Raw genomic sequence first — 27,314 nt, forward strand, 5'->3', positions numbered from 1 at the left:
TAAAATAAACACGGCAGACATTAAATGGATTAAAAACTGCCCAAATGGTAGGTTTCTAAAAATATTTGTAATCAGGGAATCATCATGAAACAAGTGTGTTTACCGTGAGGTCCCACAGGAACAAGTTCTCGGCCCTACACTAACATTTTTATCAAATGACCTGGACGAAAACAAAATCACTAATAAAGTTTGCAGAAATTGAGAGAGAGTGGTAAATCATGAAGAAGACAGGTCACTGATGCAGAGTGATTTGGATCGCTTGGTAAACTGGGCACAAGCAAACAATGTGTGTTTTAATATGGCTAAATGCACAAGTATTCATCTAGGAACAAAGAACGTAGGCCATACTTACAGAATGAGAGAGACTATCCTGGGAAGCAGTAATTCTGAAAAAGATTTGGGGATCATGGTGGATAATCAGCTGAACATGAGTTCTTGGGGTGTACAAACGGGAACCTTGAGGAGGAGTGGAGAGGTTATTTTACCTCTGTATTTGGCACGGATGTGACCACTGCTAAAATGCTGCATCCACTTCTCATGTCCACAGTTCAAGAAGGACGTTGATCAATTGGAAAGTGTTCAGAGAAACGCCACAAGAATGATTAAAGGATTAGAAAACATGCCTTAGTGATAGAATCAAAGACCTCAATCTATTTAGCTTAACAAAGAGAATGTTGATTACAGTCTATTACTACCTACATAGGGAACAAATAGTTAATAATGGGCTCTTCAAATCTAGAAGAGGAAGGTACAATATGATTCAAAGGCTGGAGGTTGAAACTGGACAAATCAGACTGGAAATAAGACACAAATTTTTAACATTGGAGCTATTTACCCAGGCTGGCAGTACACTGGTGATTTTTAAATCAAGATTGGATGTTTTTCTAAACAATGTGCTCTAGGAATTACTTTGGGGAAGTTCTGTTGTCTGTGTTATACAGCAGGAGATAAGACGATCACAACGATCCCTTATGGCTATGTAATCTATCCAACAGAAATATACAAAAATATGAAAATATAATGAAAGTTGGCAGAATTTAAGGACATTTTTGTTCACCATTCTATTTGTTCTTCCTTTCAGATTTTAATGCTAGATATTGTAACAAACGAGGATTACTTAATATACTCACACCTTAAGCTGAGCAAGTAAAAATTATAAGCATCACTATCAACAGAAAATGCTATAAAACTAGGGATAATATACCAAGGTTTGCACAGGCAGAATTTATAAAAAAAATTATATTCATAACATGACAATTTAGCAGGGAGTTCACAGTCTCCAAATGTAACATTTTTAGTTTTAGATACTAAATGGATTTGAGACGAACAAAATTAGACTAATTTTCACTTTTCTCCAACCATTTCCTCACTTGAGTCATGGGTCTGGCCACTACTCTGACCACTTGTGGGGCAGCATACATTTGAACAGCACCAGTACTTAGATCCCAAGTCCCAGCCTATGACTTCTCCTAAAAGATCTATTCCTACTCCTTTAGGAAGCCAATTTTTTTGTTGTTGTTTTTGTGGGGAGCAAACAGAGGAATTGGGTGGAGGGACTCCACGGAGTCTAACCATGCCGATGAGAGTAATAAGTAATTGGGTGCCACCACGTCACTGGATGCCACCATGACATTGGAACTGCTCTAGGCAGCCAACAATTTCTTTTAAAGAGCTACATGGGGGAAGGGTTTTCCCATGAATATCTCCTGACCAGCTGCCAGGGGCAGCCTCCTTACCCTGCAGTGATGACACAGCTCTCAACAGGCTCCCTAGTTCTTAACCACTGATCTCCGGCTGCCAGCATTCATCTCCCTCCAGTTCAAAGAATACATGTGGTTTACAGGGGAGGAGTGGCCCATTTCTCTGTACTATCCTGCACCTCCCAAGCTGAAGCCTTAGGGAGCAGCAAAGAGAAGAGTGCCCCTTCACACAGAAAAATAATAATAATCAGCAAGGACTATGGCTGTCAGTGTTCTGGGTGCTGCTGTGAAAGCTGCTTCCAACATCAGAGCACCATCTTGACATAACAAGAAGCAATGGTCTCAAGTTGCAGTGGGGAAGTCTAGGTTAGATATTAGGAAACAGTATTTCACTAGGAGGGTGGTGAAGCACTGGAATGGGTTACCTAGGGACGTGGTGGAATCTCCATCCTTAGAGGTGTTTAAGACCCGGCTTGACAAAGCCTTGCTTGGGATGATTTAGTTGGTGTTGGTCCTCCTTTGAGCAGGGGGTTGGACTAGATGACCTCCTGAGGTCTCTTCCAACCCTAATATTCTATGACTCTATGATCCCACCAGCCTCTCTTAACAGAGAAGTGGCTCAGGGTTGGAAGTTAATTTTTTTTCTTAAACCCAAAATGTGGTTTTAGGCTATACAGACTCATGTTCTGCAAGCATTGTGTGTGAGAGAATGAGAAAGGGACAACTTTCTGTATAGATAAATCCTTAGCCTCAACTCCACAGTCTTGGCTGGAAATCATCCTTTCCATTGACTCTCATATAAATGGGTGAACAAATCTAGGTGGAACTCATACGCAGAGGTGTGGGAGGAGGTCAGGAGCACATGTTGCTAGGTGTGCTGTTTTTATAGGAGATTTAGGAATCATGTAGACATGTTGAACTAGCAACAGGACTATATGCTGCTCTCCGAAAACTTATTTCAATTGTTACTAATAAACAGGAGTGTAATGGTAGTGCATGAAGGTCCCAACCAGGATTGTGACCCTACTGTACTGGGAATTGTACAATCACATGTACAATCTGTGCTGTGGAGGACTTACTATCTGGAAGATAACGGTAGCACAGTTTCAGGAAAGTCACAAGTGGAGTGTAGCAAAGCTAGGTGTTGGGATACAGTACTACAAATAAAATGAATCCATAAACTGAAGTAAAATAGGCACAAAAATAGTTATTTTACTATATAAAAGCTCTTGTTGGACCTCATTTGCAAGAACACATGCTGTTCTGCATAGTAAGTTTCTAAAGGGACACTGTATTTTGGAAAATGTTTAGAAGTTGCTAAAGAATCAAATCAAAGACGCAGGGAATGTCTTGAAGACTTTTAAGAAAAACACATTAAATGTTTCCATCACCTTTTATAAAACCATCCAATTTAACTGTATGCTCTGGTCTATATAAATTCATGTTCCTATTACTCTTTCCTCACACTCCCTTCTCTGTTCCTGATTATTTTAGATATCCACAAGCTCTTTGGGTCAGAGACCATAACTTATTGGGTATTTGTACAGTTGTGACCCAATAATCTCTTGATGTCACCTGGCAGACAGCACAGGGGCGCATAAGAATTACAGGGATCCTCTGAGTCTGCTTTTTACATTCTAGGTCACCAAAAAGGGCCGTGTAAGGTTTCCACTGAAAGCATGTGTTTCACTGGTGGTCACAATCTTTGTGAAATTTATGGGTGGGTAATATGTAAGGAGATGTGTGTTAAACACAGGTCACCCAGAGGTAGCATCCTTGAGACCTACTCCTCCAGACAGGCAGTGGGAGACACTTATCTCCGTAGCTGACCACTGTAACGACAGAAGTCTATTAGCATTCTACATCAAATGCCAATGAAGATATCGCAGGGACTTTGGAAGAAAAATTAAAAGGAAGAGGAAAAAAAGGGGGGGGGGGGGAGGTATCCCTGTTTCATAGCTGAAGAACTAAGGACTGGTTGGATACATCTAAGGGTGCAGAAAGATGCCATGGTATCCCTCATCTGGGGAAACAAGTTGCCAATGGGCTTGATCTCATGAAAAGAGGGTCTCAGGCATCCTAGTTGGAAAACGCTGTGAGAAGGACCTTGGGGGAAGCAGTACATCATTGGACTAGAGTGCATCTTGTTAGCTAAGCTTAAGTGCTAGAATGTGTTATGATTTGATGTTATATGTAACCTTTGTCTCCATTAATCCTATTTGCTATAATTTAAATATCTATTCTTTATAATGAAAACAAAAATATGTTTACTAAACAAACAAATCTGAGTGCTGTGTGTTAAGCGGAGCTAGAACCTAGGGTGTAACCAGTAGGCTGTGGTGTACCGCTCCTTTGGGAATAGCAGGTCTGGTAATTCTGTGAGTGTCCAGTGGATAAGGTCTCCACACTCCAAGGGGACAGTCAGAGAAGCTGGGGCTGGAATGTATCAGGTTGCAGAGGGAAGTGCTTGTGTTGCCTGTGACTAAGGGTGTCCGGAGTCACCTGGCACGGATGGACAAAGCTCCCTGATGCTAAGGGGAGGAAGTAGCAGGGTACCTCACAACCCTAGGTATCCACAGGGAGCATCACAACAGGGCCTAGCATAAGAAGGCAGCCTTAGTAGCCACCCTAACATAGTGTCCTAACTAGGATATGTTAGTCAAGTACTGAAGTAGATAAATTGAGATAGTTCCCTTCACAGGCTATGTCAAGTTTCTGCAGTTGCCAAATAACTGACCTTCCCAAAGCATCTGCAAAACGTTGGTTGTTTTATCTCAACTTTGACTTTCCTTCACATTTCAGCTTTAGAAATCCTCAGTCATGCATGTGCTTACCTAATCTCACTTTCTGCTGTGATAACTTCATCCTCCAAGTGAGTCTTCTCATCAGCATCCTTTACACCACAAAGCTCAATTTTCTAGTCCTTGTCTGAACACTTTCATCAAGGTTACACTGCACTATACTGAAGACATTTCATAACGTACCTTCTTCAGAGTGGCTTTCACATTCTCCAATTACTGCTACTAGAACAGTTTTTCCATCTATTATTCCACATCATGTATCAAACTTCACAGTGCTAGGCAACCTCATTTAATTTCATTACTATCACCACCACTGCACATTTCTAGCATCTTTCAGCAGAGGCTCTCAAAGTATTTTGCAAAGTTAGTAATACTCCATTTTACAGAGGTGTGAACTGTGGCACAGAGGTTAACTTTCCAAGTGTCACATCAAGTGAGTTGGAAGAACACAAACCAGAATTCCAGAACTGTATTCTAAAAACCATACAATAGGCTCTCCTTCACCTCAGTCCATTTCCTTTGTCACCTTTCTGGAGTTTACCATACATTCAAGATATAATCTAGGTCTGGGAGCATGAAGCGTGCTCTAGTTTAGACAAATAGAAGCCCAGCAAGAATAGTATTTCCTAGCCAAGAGGTTCTCAACATGTTAAAAACCAAAAATGCTTTAGGATCTCTTTGCCATCTAGCCATTAAAGTAAAGGGAGGGTTGTCAGAATCCCCCAGACCTGTTTGCAACCACCAAGTTCAGAATCCATGTTCTAGCTTATCTATACATCACAGATAATCAATGTCTAATTTTTATTGCCTTATTCTGAACTTGAAGTTAATGAAATGGAACCGAGTAACCAATTACAGCCAAAAGCAACCCTCTTATTATTTCACACTGTATTTCTACTTTTAAACAACGCACAAAACTGTTCACCTGGGAATAATTTTGTGGGCAGTCAGCCACTATTTATTGCAACATGTAAGCCTCATTTCTTCTGTTACATGCCTGCTTAAAATCGACACATCACCTTCATTTGTTTGTATTTCCTCAACACTTGATATCTTTTCACTCTGATGCAATACAAACAGAATCAATATTCGTATGGTTTTAAATAATATTTTTCACTTCCCACCACCGGAAGAAATGGTTGTTGACAAGAAATCTTGACATGTGTTGCTACCCAGATTCATATGCAAAGATAGGCTTGCAGTAATGACTGGCAATAAGGAGAGGCGGATTCTATTAAGTTCTGCCACTTGCACTATGTGTGACTGAGCACAATACTTACTTTGTGCCTCAGTTTCCTTAGCTCTAAAACTAGCAAGGCTTATCTGCCTCAAAGGGATATTGATAGGCTTAATAGAGCCACAACCCCGATTCTTCATGAAAACACTGGAGGTGGACCTTTATATCTACATGAAGCCCCACAGAAATCAGTGGGATTTGCTTTAGGTCAGAGGTCAATCAACACCTATCATTACAGGATTGGGGGCCATGTTTGTTATCAATGCATCATCAGGCAGAAAACATTAAATGCAAAATATATTTCAGTTTAAAGAGGGAAATAAGTATTTTTAACTTAAATCATGTTAAATTTAGAACACCTAAGAACACTTACATGTGCAAGTCTTTAGTATCACTACTACTATATTACCTTTTCAACATGTTCTTCACAGAATTATAGATAACGGGGTGCTCTGGTAAAATTTGGTATGTTACTCTTACTTAAAACCAGTAGTATCCAAACATCCTCTATAACTTTTCCTTCCTTATACAAGATACCTAGTGATCATACAACAAAATATCTGAACTTGTAAGTAGCTCAATCCCTTCCCCACTCCCCATAACTGCAGAGTTTATCTGTAAAGAACTTATATGAAATCAACACAAACCTTGTTTGCTAATGTCAATTCAACAATTAGATCTCAATTTAATTCAGTGAGTGTTCCAATAAAAGGATATCCTTCACTGGCAGTTTGCGTGTTTGGGTTTTTGTTTAAACAAAAAAGTGAAAAATCTTACCAAATCCCTCTAATTTAAGCAATAGTGGGATATGCATGTAGATACCTGCAAATAAGTTTTCTGAAAAACATCTTTTATTAAAAACAGCCACGAAGAACGTGATTTTTAATAAGATTAAAAATTGCAACATTTGCCCTAATGCCTAAAGCTCTGGTTGGCATGAATATAAATCCTGTAATCTATAAATAAATGCACTGAAATTGAAGCCATCTGTTATAAAACCACGCATTTTATTTCGTATCAGCATTTGTCTCCAAGTTACAACAAGATATACTTTATCTGCCATTCTGAATTATCTACAGGAAAAAAAAATATTACTGGTGTCAGAGAAGTTCAGGTGCTTAGCTTTGTATTTATATAGGATCATTAGAGACTTAGGACTTCAGTTTTTAGAAGCGTGCACAGTTAAGTAGGCCATAATGCACGCATTTTTTAAAGTTAGGCCCTAAAAGCCACATTGTTTAGGCTACGGACTTATTAGTCCCATAAACAATGGATACAACTCAGAAGCTTTTATAGGACCCTTGCTATAATTTGGCCAACTTTGGACAGGTTTTCACAGAGATCGCAAAAGGCACATCCCTGAGACCCCCTGCAAAATTTCAAATCCCTGCTTCAAACAATAGGCTCAGTAGAGCTTTTCAAATAACAGGTTGTCGGAATTTTTTAATACGGGCAAAACAATGCATTTTTCTTTAGCCTCCTTCTTGGAATTTTCCAAAACACTTCAGTCTCAGACAAACCTGCAGCATGAAAATTTCAGCCCAAACACTTAAAGTTCGGCAAAGTCATAAGCAACTGAACACAGATCTTAATGAGAAATGCTGGGCAACCTAGAGTGATTCCAGCCCAGACAACTATTTCCATCAGAAATAAATCTTACTACAAATTCCTGTTGAAGATAATGGTAACAGTTTCCAATTCATCTGTACTAGTAATAAAAATTCGAATTTAAGTGCCGTAGATGTGCAATGACACTGCAGAGTCCTGTCCAGATAGTAGTACATATCTGCAGGATCTGGCCCTAAGGTTAGTGCTCACTACCATCAGTAGTCACATAACTTTTAGTGGAAATATTCATGATAGTAAACACTAAAAACTCAGTAGTTGTGGGATTGGGACCTATGTTAAATTAAGAATAAAGGATAAAAATATTAAGAGCTTTTAGGTGTAGACTGGGCAGGACAAAGATGAAAACAATAAGAACAAGTGGTTGCTTGGGTGAAGAGAGAATGTTTTGGGGGTTACACAAGTTTCCATTATTTTAGGGTATAAAAATTAAGACTACTTATATTTTAACTTTTGCACAGGGCTGACTGCAGGAAGTTATGACAGATATGGCATATGTATTAACTAGAGTTTTTAAGGGAAAGTTCTGGAACCCACAATATTTTGAGTTCTTTTTAATGAAAATTCTTGTTATGCAACTGAAGTTCCCAAATACACTAGTTTCTATTCAAATAACTGAATGCTCTGACCAGCTCATTTGCTTGAACAACAGTTAACAGTGGAAAGTTTCAGAAGACCTTACTCCCTCCAAAATTAAAGGCCTTAGTAGCATTTACTCCAATAGGACCCAAATGAGAACACAAAATATTATGTGCAGCTTGAGATCTTTCTTTGCCAATATATGCAATAGGGTTCACATACAAAAGTTCTACTCAGCACCTCTTCTAATTACCACAGTCACTCTGAAAATGAGTGCATGGATGGTGGTGATGGGCTTTCAAATTAAAATTGTCCTTAATTCTAAAAATGTCAGAACAGTTTGTTCAAAATGGACTAAACCCATAGGATGACATCGTCACCCCTACTCTGGCCCCTTTATGCCTGGTAAAAGGGCAACAGCAGTGTTAAGGATACCTAAAAGCCTCAGTTCTAGTTGCAGAGAAATTCCTACTGCACAGATACCAAAGAAGACCATAAGATGGCCTTCCAAGGCCCGCTTTCAAACCCTAGCACTAGGGTTGCCAGTTTTGGTTGGATGTATTCCAGCAGATTTCATCACATGACATAATCTTTAATTAAAGATTAATCTTTAATTCCTAGAGACTCCAGGCCAATCCTGGAGGGTTGTCAACCCTACCTAGCACAGAGGATATGTCAGAGGCAGGGCTGGAAAGGGCATGCCAAGGCAGGACCCAAAGCACACAGCCCAGTGACTCATATGGCAGCCTCAGGATACTACCATAATTTAGACAGGTCTCCGGGGCTGTCTCAGTTATGATGTGGGCTATTCCAGCCAACAGAACAGTGCAGGCTCAGATGGGGTGCAAAGGATACTTAAAGCCACCTTAGCCCCAACCACCTCAACCCTTGGTCTGCAAATTCTGCGTTGTGTCTATCAGAAACACAGCACAGAATCTCACTCATTGCCTCCACTGAGATCCTACTCTACTGGGTTGTGCACAAGTACCTTTATTTTACTGGCAGTTTGAATGATCTGAGAAAATGTTATTAATTTTCATAGAACTTCCCCAAAATAATTCCTAGATCTGATCTTTTTAGAATAACATCCAATCTTGATCTAAAAAGGGTCAGTGATGAAGAATCCAACACAAACCTTGGTAAATTGTTCCAATGGTTAATTACTGTCAGTTAAATATTTAAACCTTATTTCCAGTCTGATTCTATCTAGCTCCAACTTCCAGTCATTGGATCACGTTATACCTTTCTCTGCTAGACTGAAGAGCCCATTATTAAATATTTATGCCTCATGTAGGTACTTACAGACTATCAAGCCACCCCTTAACCTTCTCTTTGTGAAGCTCAATAGATTGAGCTCTTGGAGTCTGTCACTCTAAGTCATGTTTTCTAATCCTTTAATCATTCTCGTGGCTCTTCACTGAACCTTCTCCGATTTCTCAATATCTTTCTTGAACTGTGAGCACCAGAACTGGACAGTATTCTAGCCCTGGTCACACAAGTGACAAAGATAGAGGTGAAATAACCTCTCTGCTGCTACTCAAAATTCCCCCGTTTACACATCACAGGATTGCATTAACTCTTTTGGCCACAGTATCACAACAGGAGCTCAGGTTCGGTTGATGAGCTACCATGACCCCCAAATCTTTTTTGGTCACTGCTTCCCAGAATAGAGTCCCCCATTCTGTAAGTATGGCCTACGTTCTTTGTTCCTAGATGGATACATGGACATTTATCTGTACCAAAACAGTTTGCTTGTGCCCAGTTTACCACGCTATCCAGATTGCTCTCAATTAGTGACCTGCCATCTTCATTACCTACCACTCCATAATTTGTGTCATCTACCAACTTTATCAGTTATGATTTTGAAAGCATAAGACTACGAAAGCACAATCTGTATTGATGACTATTATAGTTAATGATATTTAGAAAAAAACTGAGCAGAATGACAAAAAGTATTTTTTTAAAACGAGCAAAATACAGAACAGATTTTGATACTGCATAGATTATTTAAAAACATTTGGTCTTGAACCAAATTTCAATCAGCTGCATTTTGAAATGGCCATACTAATATAGAGGACATTGTTAAGAGAAATACACATTGTCCTTACATTGAAAGCCACTAATTTACCAGAGTAACAGGAAGACAATATTAAAAAAAAATCTCTTTATTTTGGAGAGAAAGTGCTGTAACTTTCTGAATTACTGGCAAAAAATATTACAGTAAGTTTTATGCACATTTCTTTCATCCTGCCTTAAACTGAAGCATACACTAACATAAGTTTGAATAAAACAATTAAAAACAAACTGTATATTCAATATTGTTGCAAGATTGAAAATTAATGCCACTTCTCTACAGTTCTACTCCATATTCTTTTTACATATTTAACTTTACCATATTTACCATTCAACTGCCTATACTTTCCTTTACATATTTAACCACCTCCCCTTTAATGAATGAGAATTTTTTATTCCAGCACATTTTCCACTATTATATACTTGCACTTTCTACTGTTCATCAGGAGAAATAGCTATATATTCTGCCTCAGCCATTAAGATTCAATTTAAATAACTTCAAAATATTCCTAATAGTTACAACAATCTGCAATTCCTTGACAAACTGCATTTAAAGATTTTTGTCCAGTACAATGCAATTAAGATGCTGATTTTTCAGAACAGAAAAAAGCATTCTTTAGAGTGGAGACTTGATTTTTCATAGAATAAGCCCTTCAATTCAATTCTCAGAAAATTAACTTTTCCACCTATCTCTAATACAGCAGTACTCTTGGTAACTGAAATGTAAGCCTTCCTGTACTATGCATTTATGAAGCTTTTACTACAGTTGCTGAATATCTACTGTAATACACTGCTAGCCCTTAACCTAATCATCTTTTGATTACAAGTTTTTTTCTAATACTATACAAGCAAGGATAATTTCTAATAGACTACCATGTATTTTACATGTGAAAAAGTTGGAGAAAAAAAAAATCTTGAAAAGATTTGGCTTAGCTTTAAATTTTTATTAAAAAAATATCCAAATTGTTATATTATTCCAATGTATTAGTTAGTAGGGAAAGTATTGGGTTGCTGAATACTGGATCTTTTAAAAAACAATTAAAACTATATCCCTATTAAACATCTGCTAAAAACTAGTATGCTGTATCTTAGTTACATTTTGGGCATGTGGTTACAGCGACTATACAAACATGTGAGTGCTGACAAAGACAATCTATATGAAAGAAATATTTTGAATTCAATCAAACAAGCCCATACAACTTGATTCTGTTAAAATATTTTAGCAAATAGAGAGGGAGAAGGTAGCCCTTTAGCAAATACTTTCCCAAAGAATCAGCTCAGGCAAAGCCCAACAAGTTTGGGAAGGAACAGACTTATGACAGATGTTCTTTAAGAAGCCAAAGGCTTCAGGCAAAACGGATTTCTTTTGCAGCATATTTGTGAAGCTGTACTTCTATATTTTTTGAATACTTTATGACACATGCGATTATTAATGTAATTTTCTGAAAAATCTGATCCAGATCTCATACTTTTATGGTGTGAAATATTTGCACACAAAGTACTGCAAGGTTACATTGTATTACAATGTCTTCCTCTTTCTTTAAGTATAAAGATAGCTTTTTTTAAAAAAAAAAAAAAACATTAAAAACATGCATACAATAGATTTTTTTTTTAAAAACACATACTGATGAAAAAACCTATATCCATTATTTTTAAAAGGGCCTATAAACTTATTTGCTCCAAAAGCCGGTGCCATCACACAGTAGCTTAAGAAAAACTTTTGAAATCCACAACATTTCCTGCCTGAGTGCTTCAAATTTCCTATCACAATGCTGCACAGATCAGGTTTGAGGTCTTTCACTTTGTTGAAACACACAAAACTCTAAACAAACAGATACATTATGGAATACATTTGAAAATAAATAAAATTCAGTAAGTGACAGTACATCGCGTACTTACCAGTGCCTGATGTTTTCCCATTTAGTGATAGTATGTCTTTTAGGTTTCCTGATGCTTTCTACCTTTTTGATTAAAAATACAGCTGAATGCTACAATCCTTAAAATGGCCGCACTGCTTAGCCAGCAAAACCATGCTAGTGACTGAGTTGCAATATTAAAAGAAAAATAGAACAAAACATTTGCTTCTCCTATGGTGAAGCTTAAAATATCCATGCTGGCATCTTCAATCATGGAGCTACCTTGGAAGTTGCTGCTGCTCAAAGTAGCTGCAGTAAAAGTTCTGCTACATTCTTGCCTTCTGCATGGTTTTTCAGCTAAAACAGATCAGAACAGGCTAGCAAACAACTCCTTCCTAAATGAAAGCTCTAATTTCTTCTTCTGCAGTGAAATGAACCAAGTTTCTATGCTAAAGAATGAGTGACAGTATTGCCAGCCAATCAGCTTGGGTTTTTCAGGAAAATCACCCCTTAATTCATTCAAAATTAGGTCATATGACACTATTTGAAATGCTATTGGCTTAAAATGAATATAGTGTTTTACCCTATTCAGGATAAGGCCACCTATCTATGCCTCCCTAGACTGAAGATACCTTGACTATAAACATACTAGGAATATTAAAAAAAGAATGCAGACTTACCAGAGCTTCCCAACTATTAAAGGGCCGGTGCTCCGTTATCTTCTGAGCCTTTTTCTGAGAACACTGAGGAATCAAAGTGAGTTCACCTAGTGAAGCATCTTGCAGGAAGCTAACTATTTTAGTTTTGTAACCATCCTCCATCACTTCATCACCACTGCTGTAGTCCTCATCAAGGGAGCTACCACCTTCTGAAGCTGACTCGTATTCTGAATCTTCTGTTTCTCTTTTAGTCCTCCAAACACCTTTTTTGCCTTTATCTTTTTTCCTAAAGCCATTCTGAGCTTTTGCAGAAGATTTCTGTTTCACCTTCACTTTAGTGTCATTATTATAGTGCTTTTTGCTATTTGTGGAGACTTCGTTCCAACTAGAAACTTCACTTTTGGAAGGATATTGCACATCTGTGTATGTAATGTAAAAAAGTAAATGACAAATAAGATGCATTGTTCAAGAGCAAAAATCTTCATAAGAACTGCTGCTTTTCAAAATAAAGGCTTATGTAAACGCCAACACTCTCCTCTGCTTTATATATAGCGTGGAACAAATTTCAGTTTACTAATTGTAAACCTTTATTCAAGCTGCGTTTGGAACCTTTCCCTGTATATTTACAAAGGTGTAACTACCACAGCAAATACAAAATTATCAAGTAATTGGAATCACAATGAAAAGACTTAAACCATAAGATTAGAACACTTTATATATACAATTCTAATTAAAAGCCAAGTAATTTCAACTTGTTAACTATCATAAATATAAATTCAGAGAATCTATATTAGTAGGACTTAAGCTACACTGCCAGTCACACAATGGTTTAATTAACTGCATTAAGGCAAAAATGGTCAAAATTGTAATATGTATAAAGCAACCTTTGATACTCTAAGGAATCTGACATAGAAGTTTGATTTTAATGGAATAGTTTCCTCCCCCCCCCAAAATAATTTTGCTGATAGATTAAGCAAACAAGCCTGATTTAGCACGTTTTCACCACAAAAAAAAGCATAAACCTAGTCTCACTTTACTGCATCGCACAGCAGCATTACGGGCGGGACACCAAAAGCATGCACCTGTTCAAGTAACTTGAGAAACTAGAGTTTTTAAAATAAACAAAATGTTTTTGGTTCAGTTATGAACTTCTGATTTTTTATAACCCTAATCATGTTTTAAAATAATTAACTCATTTTTTTCTTAAAATAAATTATCAGTCCTTTTTAGAAAAAAAAGTGTCAAGGTGTATCTTTTTGACCTCTCAATTTAAAAATATACTTTAATACTATTAATATTGTAATGTCTATTCTCCTGTCTAACCCTGCTTTAGGTTCATAAATCCTAAGCAACCCTTTTTCCTAAAAAGGAAAGGCAATGTGCAGCTGCCTTTCAACACTGATATTTCTTCCATGGAGATGAAGATCACGTAAAAAGCACTATCCTATCCCAATGAGTCTTCGAGCAGCACACTTAAGTACAATTTATTATTACATTCATGCACAAACCTATTATAAGTTGTTTTCATAAGATATACAGCACATGTATCCACCTATCAGCCTACAGCGACCCAACAGCCCATCATACGCTATCTTAAAAAAAATTTTGTTGTGGTGATACACGCAAAGATACAGCCTCTGTAATCCTGGGAATAAATTCTCACCACTCTTCCTGGAACCAAGTGCACATCTGTGCACAGTAAACATGATATGCTTCTAATCTATAATTTTGATTCTGTATTTTTTCCTCATATTTTACCAACATTTTCTGCCAACAAGTCTATGAAAACAAACGTTCTTAAACAAAGAAAATTATAGAAATTGCCTAGGGAGGTTTTGGAATCTCCATCACTGGAGATTTTTAAGTGCAGGTTAGACAAACACCTGTCAGGAATGGTCTAGATAATACTTAGTCCTGCCAAGAGTGCAGAGGACTGGACTAGATGACCTCTGGAGGTCCCTTCCAGTCCTATTATTCTATGAGAACTAGAGTAATAAAAGACCCTGGTAAAATAGCCTTTTGCATGTATGAAGTCTTGTTGCTGCAGCTGGGCCTTGCCTTTTAGATGATCGGATTAAGGAAACTCAGTTTGGAGATTTTAATCACATCACCAATGACTTGATTTAAAAGATACATTTGTTTATGTACTTGTGACATACATATCCTAATGGAAACACAACGGAAATGATATTTCATTTTGTAAATTCTTCAGATCAGAAATACTCTCTACTTTTGTATAGTAGCAAGCACACTGCGGCTCCTGAGTTTGATTGGTGCTTCCTGGCATTACTGCAATATTAAAGAATTAAGGTGCAGTATCTGCTTATATTAAATATGGGGTATTTCCTTTGTAGTAGTCTGCATATTTGTCAGTGGTATTATGCTTATTTCTACCAAATTTCATGTATTGGTATTTCACTGGACTTTTAAGAATATGGTGTGCATTATTTCACCCTAAATACAGTCTAAATATTACTTCTATGCTAACAGACTTCTTAAATAGGATAGACTGATTTACTGAGTCACTTTTATTGCCTTGAGATTAGTACTTTGTGAACTACTCAATTCAAAGAGAATCATGTTTGATGTTTTATCACAAAATATTTTATATATATATATATATATATATACATACACATATATATACATATATATATATATACACATATATATACATATATATATATATACACATATACATACACACACACACACACACACACACAAACAAACAAACAAGGCAGTGGTTCTCAAACTTTTGTACTGGTGACCCCTTTCACATAGCAAGCCTCTGAGTGCGACCCCCTCCTCCCCCCTTATAAATTAAAAACACTTTATCTATTTAACACCATTATAAATGTTGGAGGCAAAGCGGGGTTTGGAGTGGAGACTGACAGCTCACGACCTCCCATGTAATAAGGTGCAACCCCCTGAGGGGTCCCGACCCCCAGTTTGAGAACCCCTGGAATAGGGAGTTATGCTCATAAGTGTAAATTTGCACTTGACAAACAAATACACTTGTCTTAACTTCCATATGAAAAGGCATGCAACTCCATAAAAATAGGATGCAAATTCAACATATATACTTTCTTTTTCAACATTAAAAACCAGTTTCTTTTATATTCTTTTCCTTTCTCCCCCCTTAAAAACTGTTTTTGCACATCACTGCAACTTTTAAGATATTATCTTAATCAGTCAGGATTGTCTTATTTAGACATTAAGGAGATTTACACTGCTAACATCTGTTATTTTATTACTGAATAAAATGGACTGTAAATCTGTCTTTATTTACCCTGTTGGTCTTCTGCAAATACTTTTAAAGACTCCAGTGCTTCATGAAACACCCAGTTATGTTCTTGAAGTACATCTTTCAGTTCCTATTAAAACAGGATTTTCATTATCGCACCATTATGCAAAAAGTATATTCTTTAACAATTAGGAACAAGAGCAGCACTTCTCAAACAAGTATCTGATAAAACCTTTGATTAATCCCTACGCTTATGCACAGGATGCACGATGCATACTAAATATATTGTAACTAAGTACCTGATTTTTTAAAAAACTGTTCCTAACTTCCATTATCTCTCTACGATGCAACTGGTCTTCTAATTAAAGTTAACAGTATTCTAGATGAAAATGCAAGGAAACACTGTACACAAACTTCAGAATATTGCACATCATCAACTTACCACCTTCCTAGTATAGGTAGTATACTTGGCCTTCCACATTTAAAATATAAAACCACTAAAAGCTCTTTATACAACCACCATCACAGTTTCTAATAATTCTTCCTCTAAAAAGCAGGTATCCCACGTAATGGCCTATACAGATAAGCCTACTCCAGTTTAAAGAAAAAAGTTGAATTCTAAAAACAACATGAATATTTTAATGATAAAATAATGTAGTATGCCTAAATAATTTTCACATATATTCATACTGTGGGTCAGACTCTCTCGTCTGGACAACCCATGCTTAGTGCAGGACCAGAGGATGGGCCAACAGGGTTTACATATTCTAATTTATGTCCAATTGCCTATAGTCTCAAGAGACCATGCCAATAGCAGCAGCAGAAAGGTGTTCCTGCCATGAACCCTTTTCCGTAGAAACACTGCTTGTGCTGGGGTCACTTGGCTGGCTCCATGACATCTAGAAATTCCCGTTGGCCAGGTAAGTGGTTAAGCAGCTGGAATGGGAGCTAAAATCTGGTCCTGTGCTTATTACATTTTTACATAAACAGTAGGTTTGCCCCCAAAAGACACATACTAGCTTACCTCTTTATCCAAACTGGGAAATTTATTTTGCAGTTTCATTACAAGAGCTTCTTGCTTTTCCCATTCTTTTTGAGATTCTTCCCCTTCTAGCTATGGTTCAGAAAAGATGTAGCAATTTTAGAGATCATTTCACTTAATGCTTCGTAATACTACTACTCAAACAAAAATGAAATAACATGCCTAACTTTGCTTACCTTTTAAATAGTCACCCTTTAAATGATAAAAACAATTTGCAGAAATATCTGAGCTGTGCAGATAGAAATAAGTGACTAATACTGTTTTCTTCATTTATAACTGTGTTCAAAGTAAGACAAAACCCTCCAAGAATGGTACAGAAAATTCTTAGAGTACTGAAAGAGGAAAAAGTTTGAATTCAATAAGAAATAAGAGACAATCAAAAACTTTCGGTTCTTTACCAAATTATAGTAAACGGATCTTGGCCAACGTATAATCATTTAAGTTGCTCTAAAAAAAAACAGAGTGGTTTTATATGATATATGTGATTCTTTAACAAATAGTGCTCAATCAAGTTGATTTTTTTTTTATTTTATTAAACATGAAATTTTGGAGAATATAATTCAGTCTTGACAACTCTTCTTGTGGAGAAGGAAAGGGAAGGCAGACATGGTTAAAGAACTGAAACAGTCAATTACTCAAAAATGGCCCTTTAAAGCCATTATGAAGTTCAACTTTGTGTCAGAATTTTGGCAAATGTAAAATCCTAGGAAACTGAATATCGTATTAAGGCACAATAAAATTATACCAAACCCTGATAAAAGATTTCCTGACAAAAGATTTCCAACACAGAGAGAGTCTAGGAGAACTACAGTTCCTACTGGTTTGTAAGAAACAGGGAATGTGGCCTAGCAGTTAAAGCTCATAAATTGGAGCCAGGATTTCCAAATTCTACTCTCAGTTCTGTTATGGACTCACCATATAACAATATAAGAAATCAACGTAAGAACGACCATACTGGGTCAGACCAATGGTCCATCCAGCCCAGTATCCTGTCTTCTGATAGTGGTCAATGCCCGATGCCCCAGAGGGAATGAACAGAACAGGTAACCATCAAGTGATTCATCCCCCGTCGCCCATTACCAGTTTCTGGCAAACAGAGGCTCAGGACACCATCCCTCCCTATCCTGGCTAATAACCATTGAAGGACCTATCCTCCATGAACTGATCTAGTTCTTTTTTGAACCCTGTTATAGTTTTGGCCTTCACAATATCCTCTGGCAAAGAGTTCCACAGACTGACTGTGCATTGTGTGAAAAAATACTTCCTTTAGTTTGTTTTAAACCTGCTGCCTATTACGTTCATTGGGTGACCCCCCCTAGTTCTTGTGTTATGTGAAGGAGTAAATAACACTTCCTTAGTCAATTTTTCCACACCAGTCATGATTTTATAAACCTTTATCATATCCCCCTTAGTTGTCTCTTTTCCAAGCTGAAAATCTCCGTCTTCTTAATCTCTCCTCATATGGAAGCCGTTCCAGACCCCTAATGATTTTTGTTGCCGTTTTCTGTATCTTTTCCAATTCCAATATATCTTTTTTTTGAGATGGGGCGACCACATCTGCACACAGTATTCAAGATGCGGGCATAGCATGGATTTATATAGAGGCAATGTGATATTTTCTGTCTTGATCTATCCCTTTCCTAAGGATTCCCAAAATTCTGTTCGCTTTTTTAACTGCCACTACACATTGAGTGGATGTTTTCAGAGAACTATCCACAATGACTCCAAGATCTCTTTATTGAGTGGCACTGACTAATTTAGACCCCATCTTTTAATATGTAAAATGGGGATTATGTTTTCCAAGGTGCATTACTTTGCATTTATCAACATTGAATTTCATCTGCCATTCTGTACCCAGTTTTGTGAGACCCTTTTGTAGCTCTTCGCTGTCTGCCTGGAACTTAACTATCTTAAGTAGTTTTGTATCATCTGCAAGTTTTGCCACCTCACCGTGTACCTCTTTTTCCAGATCATTTATGAGTATGTTGAACAGCACTGATCTCAGTACAGACCCCTGGGGGGACACCACTATTTATCGCTCTCCATTCTGAAAACTGACCATTTATTCCTTGGTCTAGATGAACTTGTGATCTGATCTTCACACCTTGTATCTCCCAGTCCAGCCCAAAGATAAGATCCAGAGCATGTCAAACAGCAGGAGTGAAGCCAGCAAAAGTCCTAGGCCATTGGTGACACCATGAGGTACTGAACAAAAACTCAAGGAATTATGGTTCCGGATCATTTCAACATCCATACCAACAGCAAGTCTTGATGACTTCAGTGTCAAGGTCAAAAAGGGCTCAACTCAGGGAAGGATGTAGGACAACATTAGGTTACTTTTACATCAGCAAGCGGGGGACACCACACAAGGAGTCCCAATATGGGGTGCGGTAGCGCCTACAAAAAGAATAACCAGACCTCTCTACTATCCAGATCTCATTGTTGGCTCACGTGAAGCTAAGTGACCAAGTGGATGAAGGCCAGCAGTATTTTCCAGCCAGCTCTGGGAATCACGTGCTTAACCATATTGTTAGATCACATAAGCACAGTAAGGAAGCTTCTTTAAAAATCACCACAGCAGTCAGGCCAACTTGCAATCCCTTCTCAGCAGAGGCCAGGGACAGAGCTCGTGACAGACCAACTCCCTGTTCACCTGAGGTGAAGGTCACGATCAAGCTCACAATGCAGCTGCCTAGCAATATTAGCAGTGGTATGCACATACTGACGAATCACCAGACATACAGGCAAATCACCTTACTTCTCTCTCTCATCTGTAAAATGGTTATACTACTACTTACCTATGTGTCAGAGTTGTTATGAGGCTTAATTAATGTTCATGAAGCCCTCTCAGATGTTTAGCTGCATGATGCTAGAAGCTACTGAATTGCCCAACAGTAGTTGTCAGCTCACCTGCTAGCACTCTGCCTATGGAGCACATGGGTCCCAGGTTAATAACTACAGTAACATTTAAAATGAACACTTAGCAAGTCCAGGTACTGCGTCTAGTTTCTAGTCCCTAATTAGCAAACCAAGGTGAAGTGGTAGCCCTTAATTTGTAATTCTCTCACTTCTGTTCATTTAGGTTGAACACACATTTTATGAAGGCTTTTTGTGAAACTGGTTAGAAAAATTCAGACAACATTTTTGTGGTGGAATTTGATTTGTTGAAATCAAAACGTTTCAAAGAGATTATTTAATTTCAAGATTCTAACAGAACACTGCCCACCCAGCAGGTTTCAAAACCTGGCTACCAGGTTTCCTTTGGAAGCCTGCCCTATCTCCTGCCAGCTCACCAGCCCAGGTCCTCAGCAGCCTGGACCTTCCAGGCTCATGGCTCCCCAGCAGCCCATCTGGCAGGCTAGTAGGGAACCAGCAGCCTGGAACCCCGGAGTCCCATCTCCCAGGCTTGCTAGCTCCCTGGCCGCTTGGGCTCCCAGAGTCCATGGTTCCAGGACAGTCTGGCTCCATTCCCTTTTGGAAAGAAAAATGGTTTTTTTCCCCCAAATCAGAACTAAATCAGATTTCAAAATTCAGTAGATTCCACTTATTAGCAACCTCTGAGTTCCAAGAGAAAAGTTGCTGTTTTCCAGAAGTTGCCAATAAGCAGAAGGCACTATTTTCAGGGGGATACATAGAAATATGAGTGTGGAACAATGATACATTGTACAATGAATTGTTTATTAACTTTCAGTTTGATACAATGTCCTGAAGAAGAAAACCAAAGGTGACATACAGAAATGGATATATTGTATAGTGTACCACAATGCATAGAGCAGATGTAGGAAATCTTAGATTGCTATAGGTCACAAAGACTACAGTGGCACACAATTCTATCATGACAAGCATTTAAAAAGCACCCAAGAAAACTTACAGTATGTCTATAGGCTGAACTGCACAGTATTTACAGTTAGTGCTCCTCATATGTGTGAGAGTAAAGCAGCACAAAATTTCATATAAAAAAAATGTTTTAAGAACACCATTTGTCCATTGTTATCTTCTTTATACAGTTTGCCACCTCCAACTGTAAATCCTTCTCAATTTTGCGTGCAGCCTCGTAACCACTCTCAAAGCCATGATTCTGGCATATTCTGCAGAAAACGTCCGCTGCCCATAGCTGTTGTATAAGCAAAGGCTCTGCAGGTTCATCGTCCCATCCACTATCCACTTGTGCCTCAGCCTGTAGGCACTTGACACCTCTACCATCTCCAAATGTTTGGCATCAGTGAACTCACCTTCCATCTCCAAATGACTGTCAAACTCAACAATGGCCTCAAATTCCTTAGCTGTTAAGACTGTCAGGAACTGAAACGTCAGCCAGCATATCAATGTCCACCCAAGCCAGCATTTTCTGTTGTTCATACAAACCTGCCCTTTCTGAAGCAGCTTTGAACAGTCTTGAGGAGAACAGGAGCCCATGACTCCTTAGCAAGATGAAGTGCATCAGTTATTTTTTTGGCAACATCCACTGCTAGTAGATGTGGGGTCAGGATAGAGAGAGGCCATGATGCGTCCACTAAGACGAGCATGGCAGTGACCTTTGAAGTTTTTAACGAGACCGATCTCCATCGGCTGCATAACAGAGGCTGTGTTCAGAGGCAAAAATTTTAACACAATGTGTGACAGCTCTACAATTGAATGAGTTGGTCAGTTATCAATAAACAGGCAGACATTGCAGTCCTGAAGTCCCCTGTTCCAGTTCTTTAGCCACTCTTCAAACAGCACACTTGTCATCCAGGCATTGGCTGAACTTCTGTAGATCATGGGCAGCTTTGAGTGGTCCTTAGGGAAATAACGAGGGCACTTGCTCTTTCCAATCACCGTAAGAGACCGTTTCTCTGTCCCATCCAGGTTTGCGCAACACAACACCGTGATGAGGCCCGTAGCTTTTTTCCTTCCGGCAAGCCCTTCTTTCAGCATACCTAGGCCTCTTTCAGCACTAGTCTCATCAGCACTGAAAATATCACAAGGCTGGAACTCCTCTAGAATGCTAGGTAAGGCATCCACCCTCCATTCGTTACCCACCAGAAGATCAGCATCTTGTTTCTTGCGGCGTTCCCTACGCTGAATGACACTGTGCTGGGCTTTCCAGCAACAGAACCAGCGATCCACAGGGTTGAATTCCTTCCCCTGCTCTGCTGCCAGCTGACTCGCTTTCTGTTTCAGCATCAACCCAGAGAGTTGAGCACCTTGGCCAAGCTTATGCTGAAACCAGAGCCCCAGGGCTTCACCAACATCGGTCTCCTTTCCATTGTCTTGATGCTTGCAGCCTCTTTGTGCTGTTCCCATGCGCCTGTAAAAATGTTACGGCGGTTCTTCAGAATGAACGAAACAACCAACTTTGAGACGAAACTTCTCAGCTACTCACATTTGCTTAGTGCCAGGCTCACATAGGGCCTACAGAACCGAATTTACTGGTGAGAAATACATCCATATATTTGGAAGACATGGCATATACATAAGTGCTCAGCTGTGCATGCTCAGAGCCAGGAATCTGATTACAGGTAGGACCGCTCCTCTAAAGAGTTGTTAGTAAGCAGCATGCCTCTTGTTAGTAGCTGAATCTCATTAACATTGATGTTGATAAGTGGGGATTTAATCGCTGACAATATGTCGCCATTAACCAGAAATTGCTAATAATCAAGACTGATATTAAGCGGAATCTACGGTAACAAAATCCTCTGAAATGTAATTGCCTTTCTCCACCCATCTCTACTTTTAACAAAAGAATTCCCATCCTTGCTATACCATAGTCTAATGTCATCCTTTTGCCATGATGTCGTGTGCTTTTCCAGGGTTTGGCCTGAAGATGGGATTATAGAAATGTACATCAAATATATTAGATACAAAACTGAATGGATCATCTTCAGAATACAGCTCCTCTTTACTAGCTAAGGTTATCAAAATTACCTAAAATTTGGTTTACTGTTCCAAGTTCCTTGTAAACATTTCCCCAAAACAACTAAATTACCATTTTATTTTATATATAAGCATCAAGATATATATATCACTGTCCTGCCTCAGAGAAATTATACAGAAAAACTTAAGCAATTTCTTGATGCTTAACTTAGGATCAAACTCTGATGCGGACAGGCTCTGCACACCCAACAGCTTCCACTGGCTTTATGGGAACTGATGGTGTTGAGCACATCACAGGACCATGTCCTTAACTGTTGTTCCCTTTTTCCCCATGCCAATACTGCAGTTGGCACTCAGATATTCAATACACATAGAATATTGAAGCATATCATCTTTACAAAAAAAAGGGGGGTGGAAATCAAGAAATAATGAAAAAATTAAGTCAGGAGTGTTGTCAGAGAGGGGGAAGCAGAGCTATTAACTCCAATAATGAGAAGTGTGATTTCCTGAGATAAGGCTCTAATTCAGGAGGCTCCTGATGTTCCCAAAGCCATCAGGGATGAATTTATTTTGTGGCTGTAAGACAGAAAGGATAACACTTACAGAGTTCGTTTTTTGCTTTTTTGAAATTTGGTCACCACTATCTTCAGAACTGTTTGTGGGTGATTGGCTTAGCTTCCTTTTTCGGGATGCAGCTTTAAAAATATAAAAGAAAAAAGCAGAATTGAAAATTACATCAATTAGAAATTCATCCTGAAACAGCAGAATCGTTCAAATCAACATTACAGAAGCTACCAATTATGTGAACTTTGAGAAATACCAGATATTAACAAATGTGAGAATTTGTGTAAACACACCCATCCTTTTAATACAAAACAGCATAGGAACCAATTATTTTTATGCAATATAGAATCAATATGATTTTTACAACAGAATTTTAAGCATCTGGGAGCAGAAGCAATGAAACATTCTATTCTAATAGAAATTTAAATTTAAAAACCTATTCCTTTTGAACTATACTTTTCATCTCTGTTAATGTTAAGAGGGTGGAATCAAATACTGCAAAAAATTTAACAATATGTAAAAAAGAAAAAAGATTCCATTGTAACAGATGGTTTAAAGGGAATATGCAAATTGTGAACATAAACATGTATTCAGCTATGTGTCTTTTTTGTGATATTTAAGGAACCTAAAAATGACACACAACTTATTTAGGACTCCAAATTTAGGTTTTGTAAAGAGGAATGTTATAAAAAACTCAATATCAAATTAGTGCAATACAATAGAACCTCAGAGTTATAAACTGACCAGTTAACCACACACCCTGCATAACAGTCTCACAGGAAGGGCAATGTTTGAAGCCCAGGGATTCTGTGCTGAATCAACACCTCTGGGCTTCAGAAGAAGAACAAACAAAAGGGACAAAGAAAAACTATTGTTATTTACACTAAACCTAACTAAGAGCTAGCTAACACAAAAATTTAGTGTTAAACGCTTAAAAGGAACCATAAGCTGGAGCTCCAATTCGCAGTGGAGAGGGGGCAGAGGGGTAAGAGGAACTGAAAGTGGGTTGGAGCAGCTCAGTCCTCTACACCCTTGGCTGCATGCATGGGGATGCACTGGGGCACATGTGCTGCCCTGACAAGTACTAGTGACGACTGATCTGGTCACACAAAGACCTACAGTGATACACAGATGTGCACAAGCACTCAAATCTCCATGGAGTTCAGTCAATAACCACCAATATTACCACCACTTAGTAACATACTAAAAAGAAAAGTGAATTGAATTCTATAAGCCACTGATTTAATTTCATACTTTGTTTCCACTCTGTCTTTCAGGGTTGAACAGAGCACTCAAATAATATAACTATACCTTTTACATAAAATTTGAGAACTTATGCATTAAATATTTTAATCTTTCATTTTAATATTAAACAATTAAAACTGTTCATACTTCTTACAAATTGTTTAAATGAAGAAACTGGCTAGGACTCAATTTCTGGCTATAAACATGAGTTCTGTCATTAGCCAGAGAGAATCTGAATAACAAAAGGTAATTAAGAATTTTGCCTATTCTTCCTCTCACCCAATCAGCTGTAAACTTTCACAAAAAGAAAAAAACATTATGTGTTGAGGCAGGAAAGCAGGTGTTCAGTGATGCCTCCTCTTCTAAAAACAGGCCCAAAGTCAGATGATTTATGCCACTGCATTCAGGCATGCTTACTCCTGCCTAAATCTTTTAAATGAGAGCAACAGATGTCATTTTTGTCAGAATTTTACTTCCTAGAACACCAGTTTCTGTGGGCTTGTAGGCAAGGACATGAAATTGCATTTTTGTATGAAAAAGTATGGCTAAAAGGTAAAGCCCATATACTAGAAATCAAACTTGGCATGAGCTCATAGCAAATATTTTGGTATAAACATTTTAAAAATGCGATACTGACTTTTATAAAATTAGTTTTAACTTAAAATAAATTTGGTAATAATAATAAAACCCACTTAATTTAGGATTAATTTTCTTCCAGGTGGGACTTCCCTTATTTCTTGAAACAGGTCTAGATAAGCATTCCATCTCCAGCAGATCTCTAAGTTTTATCTTTCAATTACTAGCATCACAATTCTCATCCTCAACATATCATACCTGTAATGGTAATTTCAAATGCTTTTTGAGCTCAGAAAGTATAAACTCGCTGTGGACTCAAACACACACAACGTAACACAGAAAGTATTAAAACCATTTGATAGTACTAAGCATCTGTCATAGCTATATTATCAATAGACCAAAGTCTCAAGATGCATAGAAGACCATTGTACATAAATTACTTCCTAATGTAAGCAAGCACAGTGCATGGGAGAGATGAAAAAACTAGTTTCTCTTAGGGCATAGGGACACTAGCACAGCAACAGCTCAATGTCACAAAACACCAACATGAAATCTTTATCATGAAAGACATCTTGATCATTTAAAGCAGGGGTAGGCAAATCTTTTGGCCCTAGGGCCACATTGGGTACAGAAATTGTATGGAGGGCCGGGTAAGGGAAGGCTGGGGGCGGCTATGCCTCCCCAAGCACCGAGGCGTGGCCTAGCCCCTGCCCCCTATCCAGCCCCCCAGAACCCCACCCCCAGCCAACCCCCCTGACTGCCCCCCAAGACTCCTACATCCTATCCAACCCTCCCTGCTCAACGTGCCTCACATTACCTGTGGGGTGGGGGAAAGGGGTCTTAGTCCTTTCCCTGTGTGTTTCCCCTGCTCGTTTGGCTGCTCTCCCTGGCAGTCGGGCAGGGCTCGCTCCCTGTCTGGGCTTGGCTGCTGGGGACAGGGGTCAAGCATGCTGGGGGTGGAGGGGGGCCCTCGCTTGCTCTGCCTCCGTCAGCAGGGCCCAGGCCCCTTGACCGCCCCGCTGCAACCCCCCCTGCTCCTCGCCTCCCCCGGAACTCCCCCTGCTCCCTGCCCCCGGACCACGCCACCCTGGAGCACCAGGTCTGGTGGAGGCGCTATAGTCATGCCGCCCGGCCGGAGCTGCAGCCACACTGCCCAGGCGCTGGGTGAACTGTGACTGCGAGGGAGGCAGTGAGGGAGGGAAGCAGAAGGGGATAGGCCGGGGCTGGCCTCCTCCCCGCTCACCGCACTGCCAGGGAGTTGGGCTGGCTCCTCCGCAAGCCTGTCCTGACCCTGCTCCCTGGCAAGAGCTCGGGGGCCAGAGGGAAGGGTCCTGCGGGCCGGATGTGGCCCATGGGCCGTAGTTTGCCCCCCTCTGATTTAAAGCAATCTCCAGACAATTAAACCGAAAGTGATCTTATTACAGGTAACTTCTCACTCTCACACCTCCACTCAGAACTGTCCCCAGGGAATGGAGAATCAGGGCGATAGCTCCGGTTCCCCATGCTTCGGGGGCCCCCGTGCGGTGGCACAATTGGCTGGCGCAACAGGCAAATGGCTGGCTAGGGGAGGCTACCCCCAGCCTGCCCCTTCCACCCAAGGGAGAGCACACCGGGATGGAGAGAGCACGGGGGCGCTGCTGCAGCCTCCTCAACCCCGGGAAGGCGGGCGGCGTAGCCCCAGCCCTCTGGAGCCCAGCTGCGCTGCCGAAGCAGGATCTGGGGAAAAGCATGTGCAGGGCCACGCCTTGCTGTTGGGGAGGAGGGGAGGGGGAGGGGAGGCACCACCTCCCCCAGCGTCCCCTACCCATCCCCGGCACAGTAGGTCCGGGCAGTGACATCACTTCTGCCCCAGGCCCCGCACACCCCTAGGGATGGCTCTGCCTCCAATTCATTAAGGACATGGGTATAGTTCCTGCAGCTAGATGGAGACTGCATTACCAAAACCTGTTATTTCATCTCTTGTATTATTTGATCTTGACATTATTGTATTATTTGATCTTGATCTCACACTCTTCAGGTTTTTGCATAAGCAGTAACCAACCACCAATAAAATGAGTATGATTTAATCCTGGGGAAAAAGGTTTGACTCTGGATTTATACGGAGGACACCAAGAAAACCAAACGTGTTTGCTGTTCTGTACCATTCCACACATTGAGATTTTCCATCACATTACTAGGCATCTCAAATGCCCATAAGGCATCATTTAAAAAAAAAAAAAAAAAAAAAAAAAAAAACCTCCAGGGCCTAAAGAC

General features: G+C 39.3%; 1 protein-coding gene across 5 annotated transcripts in view; it reads right to left on the reverse strand.

Moving 5' to 3' along the window:
- The window catches only part of SMARCAD1 (SWI/SNF-related, matrix-associated actin-dependent regulator of chromatin, subfamily a, containing DEAD/H box 1), a 76,301-nt gene that overhangs the window by 21,707 nt on the left and 27,280 nt on the right, over positions 1-27,314 (reverse strand). For 2 of the 5 annotated variants that reach the window (XM_026660477.1, XM_026660478.1), the window contains exons 6-9: positions 23,280-23,371; positions 16,803-16,892; positions 15,824-15,908; positions 12,553-12,950 (exon numbers count right to left, since the gene is read on the reverse strand). In XM_026660477.1, coding sequence (XP_026516262.1) covers positions 12,553-12,950; positions 15,824-15,908; positions 16,803-16,892; positions 23,280-23,371 — 665 coding nt within the window. Of the gene's footprint in view, positions 1-11,915; positions 12,201-12,552; positions 12,951-15,823; positions 15,909-16,802; positions 16,893-16,996; positions 17,810-19,618; positions 23,210-23,279; positions 23,372-27,314 lie in introns of those variants that run through there. The other 3 variants (XM_026660480.2, XM_029913671.1, XM_024197608.2) reach the window with 3 other exon arrangements.

This window comes from Terrapene carolina, unplaced genomic scaffold (genome assembly GCF_002925995.2).
Source record: "Terrapene carolina triunguis isolate 2854851 unplaced genomic scaffold, T_m_triunguis-2.0 Scaffold789, whole genome shotgun sequence".
Lineage (NCBI taxonomy): Eukaryota > Metazoa > Chordata > Testudines > Emydidae > Terrapene > Terrapene triunguis.